The 15,765-nt window shown below is 36.0% G+C and overlaps 1 protein-coding gene across 9 annotated transcripts in view; it reads left to right on the top strand.

Annotated features, from left to right (window-relative positions):
* Window positions 1-15,622, top strand: part of LOC126919557 (nucleolysin TIAR-like) — a 583,207-nt gene extending 567,585 nt beyond the window's left edge. For 5 of the 9 annotated variants that reach the window (XR_007711695.1, XR_007711694.1, XR_007711699.1 and 2 more), the window contains 3 exons: window positions 1,853-2,033; window positions 4,066-4,177; window positions 6,048-15,622. Coding sequence is in view for 3 of the 9 variants with exons in the window: in XM_050728939.1 (XP_050584896.1) it covers window positions 1,853-2,033; window positions 6,048-6,089 (223 nt within the window). In the remaining 6 variants the exon portion in view is untranslated. The other 4 variants (XR_007711696.1, XM_050728939.1, XM_050728940.1 and 1 more) reach the window with 4 other exon arrangements.
* Window positions 15,623-15,765: the final 143 nt, after the last annotated feature.

The following is a 15,765-nucleotide window of genomic DNA, read 5'->3' as shown; positions in this document are numbered from 1 at the left end:
TTTATTGAAGAAACATTATAGAAACATCTGTCTATTTCCATTATAATACTTATACTTCAATTACCAATATATTAATCCCTTACGGGCAAAGCATTGGAAAAATATATAAAAATAGAGTAGGCACAACGCTATTGAAATATAATAATTCTTGTGCAAATAAAAAGATATATCAATTATTATACACACGTTTAAAGAATATTTTTACAGCCCGATCACTATTACCAAAGCTTGAATATGGATCGTGAAAATTGTAGTTTTCGATCGATATAAATAGAGAGAAACATAAAACGCCGTGATAACATTACAATTTTATTCCTCAAATTTTTATAGGATGCCTAACCGATCGGATTGTTAAACGAAATAGCGAACGGGTACATGGTTGCACTCTTAACACAGACATCAAATCGAATTTGTGCATTTGCCGATCGCGCAATTTTTAGAGATTACGCGGCAAGAACGAACGGGGTGCTTTCTGGCAAGCAGAATATCTTTCAGCGTTCTTACGATCCGTGAAATGGCACCCTTAAAGACCGTACCCGAATGCCTTTCAAGCATTACCAGGATTGTAAACCAGTAATGTAACACATCCTAGATAACCTAAAGTTTTCAGTTGCGTGCATCGTACGGGAAAGGGTTTGAAACCTTTATGTAACGATACATATATTCATGAATCTGGAACGTGCGATTTTATGTTTAAACCGTGCCGTCTGGAAAATAAAACGTTTTCGTTATAACATCTCTATATATTGTGGTGAAAAGAGTTAACGAATTGTTAAATATTCCCAACACTTTCAATAAATATAATCACATTTGAAAATAGAATATCCGTCAAAACAGCCACTGAGACATTATCGAGAGAATTTTCGAAAGAAAGAAAATGGTCAATAATTGTAAAACTTCAAATACGAATACAGTATGCGAACGTCTTATTGCTTCTTTAATTCGTGTCCAAAATCATTTTAAAATTCAGAAAAACTGGTGTAGATTTTCTATGCTGTATTTGCTAAATATTTAGTTTACTTGTTTTTGTAACATCTGTAAAGTGAAACAAACGATCAAAGTCCCTATCTTTAATCACTGCAGGTAAGAGTTGTTCGATTCGATAATTTGAAAATATTGCATACACGTAGTTTGTTTGTACGATAAATTTATCTTTACGATATTCGTTGTGTTCGTGTACAACTTTATAAATTGTGTCAAAAGTATTATCAGAGAGTAGGCGTTGACGTTACATAATTCATAGCCATAAAAGATCTCGTGTTATAACATTGGAACGTAAATATGATATAAAGCTGTCAGTTTACCACTAAACGTTATATTACAACGATTTTAAATGATACGCTACCCATAATTAGATATGTGATATGAGCGATTTTACCTTCGTTTCTTGTCGTATAAATTTCACCTAATAACTAATGCACGTATTTTAGAAACTTACTGATAAACAAGTGTCCAGCTACTTTTCAACGATAGTGTACATAGTAATATTCGACTATTACTTTTCCACAAATTATTAGCAAATTGCGGATATTCATGAAAATTCATATCTTCATAAACACTGGCAAAGAAATGATACCTAACCGGAAATTTAATTAATCTACTAAATATTACACTTGATATTATATTTTGTATATTTTACATATTCTTGCATATTATGTGCATTTGTATGCATTTTTGCATCATTAGATCTCCCAGAAATGCACAAAAAACCAGACTTTAATTATCGCAAATCCGACGTAAGTTATTATCACGTTGTTCATTTTGAATTGCAAAACTCGCGACAATTTACAAGCTTTCGACCGAAGTTGTTTATTTGCACGGAAATTACATGTAGAAACTTGTGTAAATACAGAATGGGAATGGGTGTCCACGCTGCTGGCACGGCAGCAGGTTGGGGCCAGGGATTACCTGGGGGACCACAGTTACCGCCACACCATGCCACGACGGTCACGGCACCCCCAGGGGTGCAAGCCGCACCCCCACCACCACCACCTCCGGCACAAATGATGGCCTACCCGATGCAACAGTTCCAGGTAACCATTACTTTTCTCTCTCTCTCTCTTTTCCTATCCACGTGCATACTTTGTTACCTTTTGTATCTTTTATTCGAACCTATACTTGTATCTCGTACTTTGCTTTATATATTTTTGCATCAACTGTCGTCATTTTGATCCATTCGTTGGAAAACCATCGATCGAAATGCATCGTTGCAAATGTATAGTAACGATTCGTACGCAGGGGAACAGCTTTATTTTCGTATGAGAGAAGGTTATACATACGATATTAACCCTTGGAAGCTGTTATCAAAAAATGCTTGTAGTTTATAGCATCGCGTGTTGAATTTTATCTCAGGATATCTTTCCTATTTTAAACATCGATAAAGCTAAATAAATATAATCAAGTGTTCTATCGTTATTCGATATTAGGCAAGAAAGAAAAAAAGTTATTGTTTACAAAAATCACGAATAACGCCATTGTTTTATTACAGGATGGTAGTATCGAGTTTATTTGAGGTGAAATTTCATCCATAATAGCCTTTAAAATGTTAAATAGAAAGAAAAGCCTTTGAGTAAAAATATAACAATCTCTTTCAGTTTCTATCCTGATTTTCATCTTTCTTGCAAGGGATCATCCTCAAATTTCACGTTAACATATATTTCTGTTAAGTATGCTGATAATCGAGATTCTAGTTTATTTTGTATAATACCTGAAGCAAAAAAGGTATCATTCGACTTTGATACTGTTCCCAAATTTTGTCACATTAACTCGGAACAAATCACTGTGATAAATATAATAATAATAATAATAATAATAATAATAATAATAATAATAATAGACATGGTAAAATGATACATTTGTTCGTGTTTTAAAAATTGATCACGTATCAACGATAATTTTTATCGAATCGATAGTGAATGAATGGATCAAATTATAATGACAATTTTATAAAATCTAGTCTTGGCTTCTGTATACAGTACAGGATTTATTGAGATGATTGAATGATGTTGATTGCGAAAATTTGTGTTAAGAGTGGCTTTCCAATAGAACTGTTAATAGGACCCCATTATCTCGATGAATGTGACAGATAAAATCTTTTTGTGTTTTTTTATTCCAGTTGTCTGAAATTCCAATATGTCATGTGTTATGTAATGAATGCCACACCTTCGTGCTACATGTATGGATTTCAGTACATGTTTTCATACATATACGTCGATTCATTAACCACGCTTGATTACGCTTTGCTCTAATAATGAACTTTTCAAGTAATCACTTGCATGGATCTTATAATCATTTGTTCCAGAATCTTGTTATAATTGTGCTTCGTAGAATGCTAATCGCCTGAACGTATTGTCAGTATTTTATTTGTAACTGTTACAACTCCATTAACATATATAATTGTTACTTCTCATTTAGTTATCATTCCAAAATATTAAAAAAGGAAGTAGAAATTATATTATAATCATATTTGTTAAGCATTTTGTTAAGCATATTGTAATTTAACGGCATATTGAAGGTAACTTTTTGAACACTAAAGTGAAAATAGTCTATTTAATAATTGTTAACTTGAAATTCAAGCATATCTGAAACTGAAAACGTATTATGTCTAATATTACATAATTTTGTAATAACGTTTTACGTTATATTTCAGTTATTTTGTTATAAGCAAAAAGAGTAAATTAAAACAAACCTAATTCTACTTTATTTCTAAAATATCGTTTTTATTGATCGTTCTATTTGAGTTTTTCTCTGCATTAAATTTAATATATTTTATACTGAAATATAACAACACATGTATAATATACGTACACATATAATATTATCTATAGATCGATATTTATCAATTAAACTTCTTTTTAACAATTTTTAGGTTCATTTAGAAGTGGAATTAAATAAAGAAGTCTAAGTTAAAGTTATTATTTGCGATAAGAGTTAATGAATTTCGACAGGCTGCATATAAGCTTTCTAGGAAGTTTAGATTAAGAAATCGTATAATGGAATTACTCTACTTTAAACGACACTTTCTAGTGATATAAGGAATTTATATTGTATTTTCTTTAATTTCAGTATGTATTTGAAGATGTAAGAGGGCCTAGCAATACATATTCGAGATGAGGGAATACTAATGAAAAAGAGTTATAAAGCCTATCAAGATCCTGCATAAGAATCTTTCATCACAGTAAATATTTTTGTATCTTAGTTATCATACAGTATGAAGTTTTCCAAAACCTTTCATTGTAATAAATATTTTTGTATTGTAGTTAACATACAGTAAGAAATTTTACCATTTTATCACTTGATTAAAAAGCTTCTCTTTGTATATTAAACTTAAATCTTGATAATATCAAATGTTTGAAAGTATGTTTCTATACAATTTCTTTGGTTTGTTAAAATTTTCAAAGATCTTAGTATGCAAGACCTTGTATGCAAGTGATATGCTTAATGAAAATTGTAAATAAACCGACACAAAGAATAATACTACATAAACAAAATTCAACTTATTAATTATTCCTGTTTTAGTATGTTATGTTTCTTAAAATATAAATAATCCAAATGCTTAACAAATTTTCACAAAATTTTAATACAAATCATTTTAATCGGTATATAATTTAAAATTAAAGATTATTACAAGTCGTATTTTCAATATACTCGACAGCAAATTTTGCTAAACAGAAAATGATGTAATCATGCTTAATGCAAGCTTATATAAGTGTGCCCAAGCATTACATTCACTATCATACTCTTTCGCATGATACTTAATGTGCACGAATATTAGTTGTCATATAAAGGCTGAACTACACGCTTATTCGGCTTTGTTTATCTAAACTCGAGTATCTCGCTGAATTCTTTCAAATTGTCACAATACATAAGAAAATAAAATGCTATGAAAAAAAATACGATGATGGTGTCTCGAGTTTAACGATGGATACTGTAAAATATACAACATACAACACGTACAAATTAATAACGAATAATTCATTTACATTTTCTATAACATAATAGAAGGTATAAAAAATATTAAAAAATATTTGTAAATCGATAAAGATAAAATTATCTCGATCTTGTTAATCGATAGAGAAAAATATTTGTAAATCGACCGAGATTTTTAACTTTTTACCATGGCTGTTATAAGATTGCAAAAATTAGAATTGTTGAAAAGTTAAAAAGCTAAGGAAATGTTACATTGAATTGTTCGTTATTAAAGAGGAGAGATACTCGAAACCATCCGAGGGATTATTTTTATTTACATATTTCGATTCGCAGGCACAGTGATCGCTACCACTATCATCGCACGGCCTGGCTTATCCTTACTTTCAAATATCACTTTGCGTCAAGGAAACTGCATCTACAACCTGGCTCAACCTCGTATTCAACCAGAAAAGTGTCGCTGGAGAACGTATCTATAAAATGGATATCATCGTTGCGTATGAAATTGCAACTGAATGGAAGAAACGCAAGAAACAAAAGCGAGAGAGTGAACGAAAGTCTCGTTATACCAATAATATCGTCGCTAATATTTTTATTGGAATTATCCTTCTGAAATCGATCCATAGTTTCATAATCGGTCCATAAGAGAATGAATAGTTTATTGATCGAACACCACATTTAAATAATCTGAAAACGTTTACACCACACTGATACATTCCTCTGAGCGTTGTCAAAGCCAAGCAACACAATTATCTTAGGGTAATAATGTGTTTAATTAATTGCTCACACTTTTACAACATTGAAAGCAATTGAGGTTGAGTCACGGTAAAGGTAGATTCAGATCGATCAGTCTACGTATGTTGGAATGCGAAGGATATGTGAGAGGCATAAGGAGAGATAGAGAAACAAGAATGAAATGATTTTTAGAATTAAAAAGGAAAGAGCGAGAGGAAAAACGAAAGTGTGGAATGTGCGAATGAAACGTGTGAAAGATAGAGAGAGGTAGAGTGAAAGAGAGAAAGTTGTCGAGAATATTTCTATTATTTTCTTGAAATTCGGACCAAGACTTAACCAGCGTTTGTGTGTTCAAATGGTAAAGTGTGTTCTTGGTTGCGGTCCAGCTAGCGGATGAGGACTGGCTGACGCCTAGCCTTCTAGTGTGATGGTAAGCAAGTACACCCCACCAACAGGAACAACTTCTACAGCAACAACAGTTACCACCACCACCACCACCATTATCACCACTACCACAACTACCAACAACAACAAAATTTCCGTCACCATCGACGCCACCGCGACAGCAAAAGCAACAAAAATCATGCCGCTTCCGGCTTGATGAAACATAAAAGCAGAGGGCAGAAATTGCCAAACGTAGTTAACGATCGCTTTAATGAACAGAGCAAGGGGGAAAAAAAGTATGACAGGAAAAGGGGATGAATTCTTATCTATAAAAGCATTTCTTAAAGTAAACGATAAAAAAAAGACAAAAAAAAATGTAAGGAGAGAATGACAAAGAAAAAAGAGAGTACTTCCAGATTCCCTTAAAATTTTCACGTCCAATATAACCGGCAATCTTTACGGGAAAGAAAACTAACTGGTACCGTCAACAAGTCGGAGGTATCCTCTCGTCCAGTCTGTAGGGTAATGTAGTGTCTCTCTCGGCTTGAATTAATAGATAGCGTTGCCGTCACGGTAGTGTCAAAAGCTTCAGTAATGAAACACGAATTCCGGGATACGCGGACCACCATGTGATCATCAAAGACAGTTTGTAGCGTAAACAACCAATATTTTGTGTGTTGTATCGTCCACAAAGGACTGATTACGGAAGAGACGAACGAGTTGACGCATGTTGAACAAGCTCGTGATTTGCACTTTCCGCCATTTAATCGACGCTAAACTCCTTTATCGACGATAAACTCCTAAAAAGAGAAAAAAAAAAAGAGCGAAAGAAAAGCGATAGAACGCCGCCAGTTATCGACCCGTAACCCGGATTCATTATTTTTGTAGTTTGGGCTTAACAGTGAAAATTAATAAGTCGAAAACGTAAAAAGAAACTGTAAACGCGTTACTCGGAGCGCGAACCAGCGACCGTCAAGTAATCGTGCTGTATAAATGATAAATAAAAGAAATCGATAAACACGTGCACACTCGTGAAGATTATATAAAGTAAATTTAACAGAAAAAAAAGTTATTATAAACGAAATTCAACAATTAGCTAGTTAGGTAGGTATGTTATAATAAAAAGTTACTCGAGGACGATTCGAAATTCGGCGGCAAGGCGGAAACAGACCTTCAGAAATTCAACGATTCCGCGTTCCTGAGGAACTGTTTAAACGTACAACCACTCGACTATCGTGAACCACGGAACTGAAAGATCCACGTGTCTTAATCCATTTTCCGCCACTGCGAGGACTTCTTCCTTCGGTTATTATATTTATTATCAGACTCGAGGCCAAAAGACAAATCATGCGCGAAGTCTTCGCAGAACAGTCGAAGAGCCGTTTTTATTATTCGACTTGATCCTTTTGACGCGGCACTTAGACAGTTGGATATTTTTATAAAAGATCAGCCGTATGCGCCGAGGGGTGTCGACCGATGCTGTTGGCGTGCCGATCTCGCGATTAAGATAAAACAAACGTAACACACGATACAATAAAAAAAAGCAAGATAAAAGGATATGAAAGGATGGAAGGAAGCGACGATTGGACAAAGCGTCATCTAGCGATCGATCGACTCCAATCAATCGTGTCGGGTCTACCGTGGTTTTTAACTTATACCTTAGATTTTTATATAATACGAATACCATAGAACCAAAGGGAAAAATCTCGACTTTAAGACGCTTAAGCAATAAATCACTAAGCTTAGGAAAGCGAAGAAACAAACAGTTTATCCCTGCGTCTCTCTACTGTAACTCGCTCTCAGCTATTCAGCTTGCGAGCCACGAATTCGTAACAACGAAGGGGTACATAGATCGGAGAGAAGGGACACGACGCGAGTTTTAAGAAATCGATAAGAGAAAGAGAAAAGATGGAATGAATCGGTAAATGGTCTGTCCGACGTCCCGAATTTCGACTTGGCCAATCTAACGAAACAAAAGAAATAAAAAAAAAACGAAATCGAAACAAGTGTAAGTAAGAAACAAGTGTAAGCATGCGTGGATACGTTCGCGCGTACGAACGAGAGAATGTGAGGAAGAGAGAACGAGGGTGAGCGAACGAGAGTCTGCGAATAATGAGAAATTATACAACAAGCGAGAGACGAGAAAAAAAGATTAAACAATTCGTAGATAGACACATTGCACAAACAGCACGAAAGTTAGATTAGAGATCCGTCGAGTTCCTTCCTCGCGAACGCGTATCCTGTCCTCCGATTGAATCTTTCAAAGGTTGTCTCTCTTTGTGTAATTCCGTCGGAATCGGAAAACAAAATCCCTCAGCCTTTAAACCGTTGCTATATATGTATATAGTAGCGAACAAAGAAACGAGAGAAGAGATCGTTAGAAAAGAAAAGAAACAGGTTAGGGATTAAGAAAAAATGAACGCGAAGACCGACGACGGTTTAACAAGTATAACGAGGACGAAGTAATCCCATCTGATTTGCCTATCTATGATCCCCGCTTTAGACCTTCGTAACCTGTCCATACTTACTCCATGCTTCGTCTCTTTCAGTTTTAAGCACGATCCGATGCTTCCGTATCGTACTTCTTCTGTTTCGCCGTCGACCGTTCGAAATCACCCTTTGATAGACGCCTACTCTCTCTCTCTCTCCCTCTCCCTCTCTCTCTCTCTCTCTCTTTCTCTCTCTCTCTCCTTGCGCCCGTGTTTGTACGGTGTCTTTTTTTCTCAATAATGAAACTGTCTCATCATACGAGCGCGCGTCGTCGGGTGCAAAGCCATGAGTTTCGTTATGATACGATGAATCCCGTAGGATTTAGACGAGCGAACCGAATAACGGATAGAGAAACGAAAGAAATAGAGACGAGCAAAAAGAAGAAAAAGAAAAGAAAGAGGGGATAAAGGGGATGAGGAAGAATGGAAAACGGGCAAAGGAAAAGGAGAAAAATAGAGAAAGGGGGAAGAAAACGGGGAGAGAGATAAAGAGAGATGGACGACTTTGTTATTAATCAAAAGATAGACGACGGATCGTGCTTTAAACGAATCAAAAGCGTTCAACGTTTTCGAATCAAAAAACGCGACGATCAAAGAACGATACAGGGACGTTTGCGAGACGTTAGAATTGATGAGATCGCGAGAGCATCGAATACAAGAGAATGACGAAATCAAACCCGCTTGGGACAACGTAGCATTTAGGAAATATCAGTAAATTTACTAATTTCCCGAACGATTCGATACGTAGTACGTGGATATGGATATAAAAGGTGTGCCTTCAGTCCATCTCGCGGACCACAAATATTTCGTACCATTAATTCCTTGTAAACTAATATTGTTCTATTCGGCGAGAGAAAACGAGCAAACGTTTCTATGCCTGAAACATAAAACGTATGTAAGTATATAAATCTGACAACTACGCGTAATTCGATAATCTCTTAGTGTCTTCCCAGTACGAAAAGCATCTCGACAGAACTTCACAAATTTTACGTAGCACGATTATTTGTTAAAATTTGTTACGATTTATAGATGTTCGATTTTATTATTGAAATTGTTAAATTAATTGAATTAGTTGACTAATTTTCATTTAAATTTGACTATCCGGTTAACTCGGATATTTCTTGACGTTTATTTTTCAAACGGCGAATCTTCGTCCGATTATTCATATTCCTATGTAGTTTTCAAATTGACACTCTGTATACTCTATACGAGATCAGTGGAATATATTCATTTGGATAAGTTGTTTCGTGTCGATAAGTTAAGGCGAGAACTATACAGATGAATCAAAAATTTGTACAATGGAGAAATTTTTATCGTGTACTTAAAACATAAGGATTGTGGCCCAAGATTTAAAACCAACACCAAACATATTTCACTCTATGCCCGTCAATTGTTTTATAATTGATAAACACGAGAGAGGTAAGAGCCATTTGTAAAAAAAAAAGAAAAAGAAATTACACGAACATACAACGAAGTGATACAAAATTCAATAACACGTTATCGTGAAACGCGGACGTGAATCATTGGCTATTCCAAACAGTAACGGAGTTCTGTTTCTCGACACAAACGTAATGAAATACACAGCCTAAAGGACACGGTACCGATCGCGAGGAAGAAACGAAAGAATTATAAATAAATATATACATACATATAAATACAAAAAAAATATATTATATATATATATATAAATAAATAAATACCAAAACGTGCAGCGACGACGAAAGCTGTTATTTTGAATCGTCGTAAGTGAAAAAAGAAAGCGCTGTGCGTGAGATAAAAAAAGAAATAGCTTTTAAGAGACGACATAAGGACATAAGTGAAACAAAATATCGTGTACATTATTAGTTAGGCGAACAAACAAGAAAAAAAATAAAAATATAGGTTATTTTTCTGAAAAGTGGAACGAGCGAGAGAAAAAGAGAAAAGGGCGGCGAATAAAATGGCAGGTAAGAGTTAGAATGTACGACGTAAATCGTAGCGTGAATTTAAGGGGCAGCGCGAGGCGTCGTATTGAAAGAAAGTCGATTAAAGGGGGGTGGGGGATGAAGGAGAAAATCAAATCATACGTCTGGTACACTCTACTCTTACGTCCTTCGGCCGTATAATCACTCCCCTTGCCAGAAAGTTCACTTCTCGACTCGATTCCACTTTCAACGGGAAGAAAGAGAGTGGTCCCCCACTCTTTTAAAGAATCAGCGGGGATCCTCGTCCTGTAAAAAGTATTTGAAGAATGACGCCTTAAGCATTAAGGCGTGTATAGAACTTACCGCTAGTCTCGAGTACGTTGTCTAGGTAATAAAGCGAATGAAGCTAGCCAAGTAAAAGGAGAAAAAATAAAGAAATACACGGCGCAGCGTCAAAGGGGAAACCAAATGTAGTATAAAGTGATAAGTAGATAATTAATGTAATTTAATTAGTAGAAGATACCACGGGGTTTTGGAAAGTAACGACCACGAAGCGAGAGTGGAATCGAGGAAAACCGTGTAAAGAAATTTAGGCAAAAAAGGGTGAGAATGATGCGAACAATACAGAAGGATGAGAGCAAGAGAGAATGGGAGAGAGAGAATGCACGCTAGAGTGATACGTCTAATAGAAAATGGTCAAATCCATTTATGGTACCTAAGTCATGTGCGTAATCACGCCCAGAAAAAGGAATACAAAATGACACGTACATTGACACTCGTACAGGTAAAACGCACGCACGCACGCACGCACAAACACACGTACACGTATGTAAATACACACGTACAAACAAAATCACATTCTCTACACGGCAGCGTACGTATAGAGAACATAGCGGCGAGAAACTTAACAACAACTCTAGGCTTAGTAATCTAGTCTAGCTTGACGATCGCTAAGTTAACAAATAAGAAGAAGAAAAGAAACGTTCACGAAAAAAAAAAATGAATAGCGCAATAACTATATCCGCAAATCACATCGAGCACCGTTACACGACATATACACACACGCACACATAAATACTACACGTAAACGTAAAACACAACAAGGCATAAACACGGAAATAAAAATATATAGGAAACAAGCTGCGGCTGCTGCCTCCATCCTTCGTCCGTGTTCTCGAGACGCAAACTCTAGAATTTCTACAGCCCTGTAACGCGTCCGATATTTCGCAATTCTCGCCGTTTCAAGAATTTTTACCGTCGTGTCGTTTAAGCTTCAGCAAGCTGGCATACCAGCTGCCTAGCCGTTATCGAATCACGACATTCTCGCGTTACCACGACCCAGTTCCTTCTTTTTTTTTACCAACCTCCTCTCCTATTCTTCCTTCACACTTACTGGCATCTTCGACTTTCTTTCATTACTACGTATCACGTCTTTGTGACATTCTTTTGTCCCGACGTCCTTTCTTCTTCGTTTTGTCTTCTGGCTTCCTTGCCATCCTTCTGTGCCGAACGACCGAATCGCTCTACAAATGATTTCCTACACAGAAGGATTCCTCTCGTGAAGATTTACCAAATATGATAGCCGACAATCATTCAAGAAACATACACTTAGAGACTTGTACGTGTTCCTCTCATCGAGGACTAAGTGAAAATAATTAACCAAGTTCCAGTATGCTTTCACGCGACGTCTTACGAACAATGGACAGAGAGGATTATCGGCATCGGCGGCGAAGGAAAATAGGAAACGCCATCGCATCGGTTTTGTCGAACGCCCTGTTAATATTCTATGTATCGAATCACCACATCTTCGCTTTTAACAAATATACAACGAAACACTGTTTCAATGCGTCAAAAGCGTTACACGCGCATAAAGCACATATAAAACATATCACTGCGTTGTTTAGCAAAGTCCGTGAATCTTCGTTAGAAGTCGTAGAAAGAAACAACAGATGTAACGTTGTTGATAGATCCAGTGGCGTAAGTCGCAAGTATTGGCCGCTTAAAGCGGTTTTTGTTCTTGATGGAAGTGAAACGGTGAATGAAAATATGAAGTTTGTATGGTAGAGTTAGGAAATTTAAACAGAATGGTTGTTAAGTATCTCGTATTGTTTCGTAGACAACCTCTATAATTAAAATTGGTAACGTAGTTACATTCCTATATAAAATTCTTCGTTCTTGTACATGCTTCGTGAACAAAATGTTTTCATGATTGAAATTGATTTAACTATTTCGTATAGGAGAAATTTATTTTACGTAGAAGTTATCCTTATACGCAATTTGTCAACCGTTCCTTCGACCATGCGCAGACAGACGGACTGCGTGTACCTATCTTACCGTCCTATAAAATAACATTGTTTAAGAGTAGTTACATTTGTTTAAAAATGTTACTCTGAGATGATACGCGCCAAATAAGATCACGGCATATACAGTAATTAAACGATCATGTAACGTTGTACATATATAGAGTCGTTTCGCATATGTAGCAAGAATCTAGAGAAATACGACGTAGAAAACTATAGATAACTACCAGATCTAGGTAACCGTACGATTTAGTCACAGCTATTGCTGATTCTTTGTAGCAGCCCGCAGTGGAATATTCGTCTGTCCTTTGTGTACAAAGAAGATTTTGTGTTTGTACAAATGAAAGAAAAAGAAAATTGGTGAACAAAATTGTGTATTTAACCGTTTGCGCTTGTTTAATGTTGTACAAATAATATCGCATCGGATTCTGAAACATCGTAAAAAGAGCGTAGAAGTCATGTTGGTAGATTAAACATAACATGAAAATATCGTCGTCGATAATTGTTAACCATGAAATACAACGCATGTAAGTAGGCCAAGCAGAGAAACGTAATACTTTAGTGAATGCACATAAACGCAAGAATTCCTGCTTTTATCGTCGATAACTTGGCTCTCCTTTCGTTCAAATTCATAGTAGGAAAAAAATATAGAATGTTACGAGCGCAATGAAAATGATTCAAGTGTTTAACAAATGGATGACATGCACGGTTTTCTTTATTCACGGGGAAATAAAAACGTCAAACACCGGGAAATCTAATCTTGAACTTTCGAAAAGTTTATCCGCTTGAATTCAATCATCACCTGTAACGTCATCTTGTCAATCGGAAACTGGCAAAAGGGTAGGAAGGCAGCAGTCAAGCCACTCTAGAATACCGACGCAGAGTACCGTGAAAACAGTTTAGCGTTAACACAAGAATGTTTAACAGAAATTTGTAAGAGATGATGCACACAGCGAAAGAAAGCAAAAGTAGGAGCCGTAAGCGTAGTCACCGAGCATACCTTAAAATAACATATGTATATGATCATATAAATATATATATTACAAAAAAAAAGACTACAAAAAACCAACACGCGCATCTATATGTGTATACATACATACGTCTATATGTATATGTATATATACACACACGTATAATACAAAAAAAAATATGTATATTATATATACATACCAGATATAAATGTGTAAGAAGATAATAGCCGACAACTAGAGATTATATCGAGTATAAGCTTAGAAACGAGAACAGGAAAAGGGGGCGGAAGACGCGTCACCTGTTAACGCGTACTCCGCGACATACTGTGTTAAATACCCTTAGCCGTAAGGAAACTTCAAAACCATTGAAACGTATCTCGTGAAAGAAACAGACACGAGAGAAAATGTTGTGGCCAGCCTGCCGGACCCCCTGAGCCCCTAAAAATATGAATATGTAATACGTTTGCTGCATCGAATGAAAGGAACGCAACGATATTACGAGAGCGAAAGGAGAAGAAAAAAAAAAGAGAGAAAGCGATCAAGCGCATGAGAAAGAAAATACGTGTATGTATCGGTTAGCAAGTGAGTGAATAAATGAACAAGAGTGAGCGTGTGTGAGAGAGAAAGTGTGAACGATAGAAATTCACGCGCCTCGACGGCAAAAAGACAAGTTCTTCGGAGAGACAAAAGTTTAATAATAAACGCTAATTACGATCACGTCCGATTCATACAGAGATTACGACGTTCCTTCATTGTTTCGTAGTGTTTCGTACGATCCGACGTGCGCGTCACGGGGTCCATTATTATATCGTATAAACCCCTTCCCACTCCCATTCCAACCCCCCAGCGCGGTATGCGGCATATCACTTACGACCGTACGCTAAGGAGTAAGGTGCCTTTTTTTCACTTCATCGTGTGTATGTATTTCGGGGTTAAAACAAGCGAACAAAATAAAGAAACCAAAAAAAAAGAAAATAAAAAGAAAACGCGAGTAAACAAAGGGGGGAAAATCCAACGTAAGATTTTATGTATCACGTGTAGAAACGGCACGACGGAGCTCAAGGGAAGGGGCATGTGACATCCATCCATCGTACGTCGTCCGACATACTTTCACGTCGCGAAGATCCCTTTCCAAAACTCTAATGCGAAGCGTTGAACGGCATTGTGAACAATGATGTAATCGAGAATTCGAAATGTATTTCCGCGATTCGATGAACGGCCCGCGGGGTCCCATGGCAGCCTCGTTGCATATACTTAAGCTTAGGAGATGTGCAGTCGCTGGACACAGCTCAAGGAGCAACAACCGGGCAAAACCTTGTATAATGTACTTACATGTAATTTCTAACGACGTGACAGAGATGATACGTGATAACGTATCAGGTGCGCGTGCGCGAATACAGGCCAATACACACATACACATATATGTACACGCGTATACCTATAAAATAGTAAAATACACGTACACGTGAAACAGATAGACACATAGGAATGGATGATACAAACGTACACTTTATACACGAATCACACAGGTGACATTACTTAAAAAAAGAAAGAAAAAAAAATAGATGCACACGTGCACGTGCACATAGAGAAAAATGATGGAAGATACCTCCAAAAGACAATTTTCACAGGATATAACAATGGAAACGCGAGACGCCCTGGGACGTGCGTGAAAAAAAAACGTGTATGATATTATGTATACATAATATAGCATATAAAGTATATTATAAATAATGATGAATATAAATAAAAAATATATATATAAATACTATGAAGAAGTAAACAAAGTATAAATATGAAGGAAGTATATAAACGAGAATATAGGATAAAACACGCTTAGGCTTAAGAGTATAAGATATTATTATGATGATATATGGTTGGTTTATAATGTAAAATATATTATAGAAAATGTATATTGTTATTTTTATTCCTGATTAACCCCAAAATACCGCATATCCGTATAACTTTTTAATATATAAAATTTTATATTACCTAACAATAATTTACCAAACAAGTAGAAATCTCCATTTAAACCTTTTACACAATTTTATAGATT

The sequence above is a fragment of the Bombus affinis genome, chromosome 8 (assembly GCF_024516045.1).
Source record: "Bombus affinis isolate iyBomAffi1 chromosome 8, iyBomAffi1.2, whole genome shotgun sequence".
Lineage (NCBI taxonomy): Eukaryota > Metazoa > Arthropoda > Insecta > Hymenoptera > Apidae > Bombus > Bombus affinis.
This window is presented reverse-complemented; position numbering and strand designations above follow the sequence as displayed.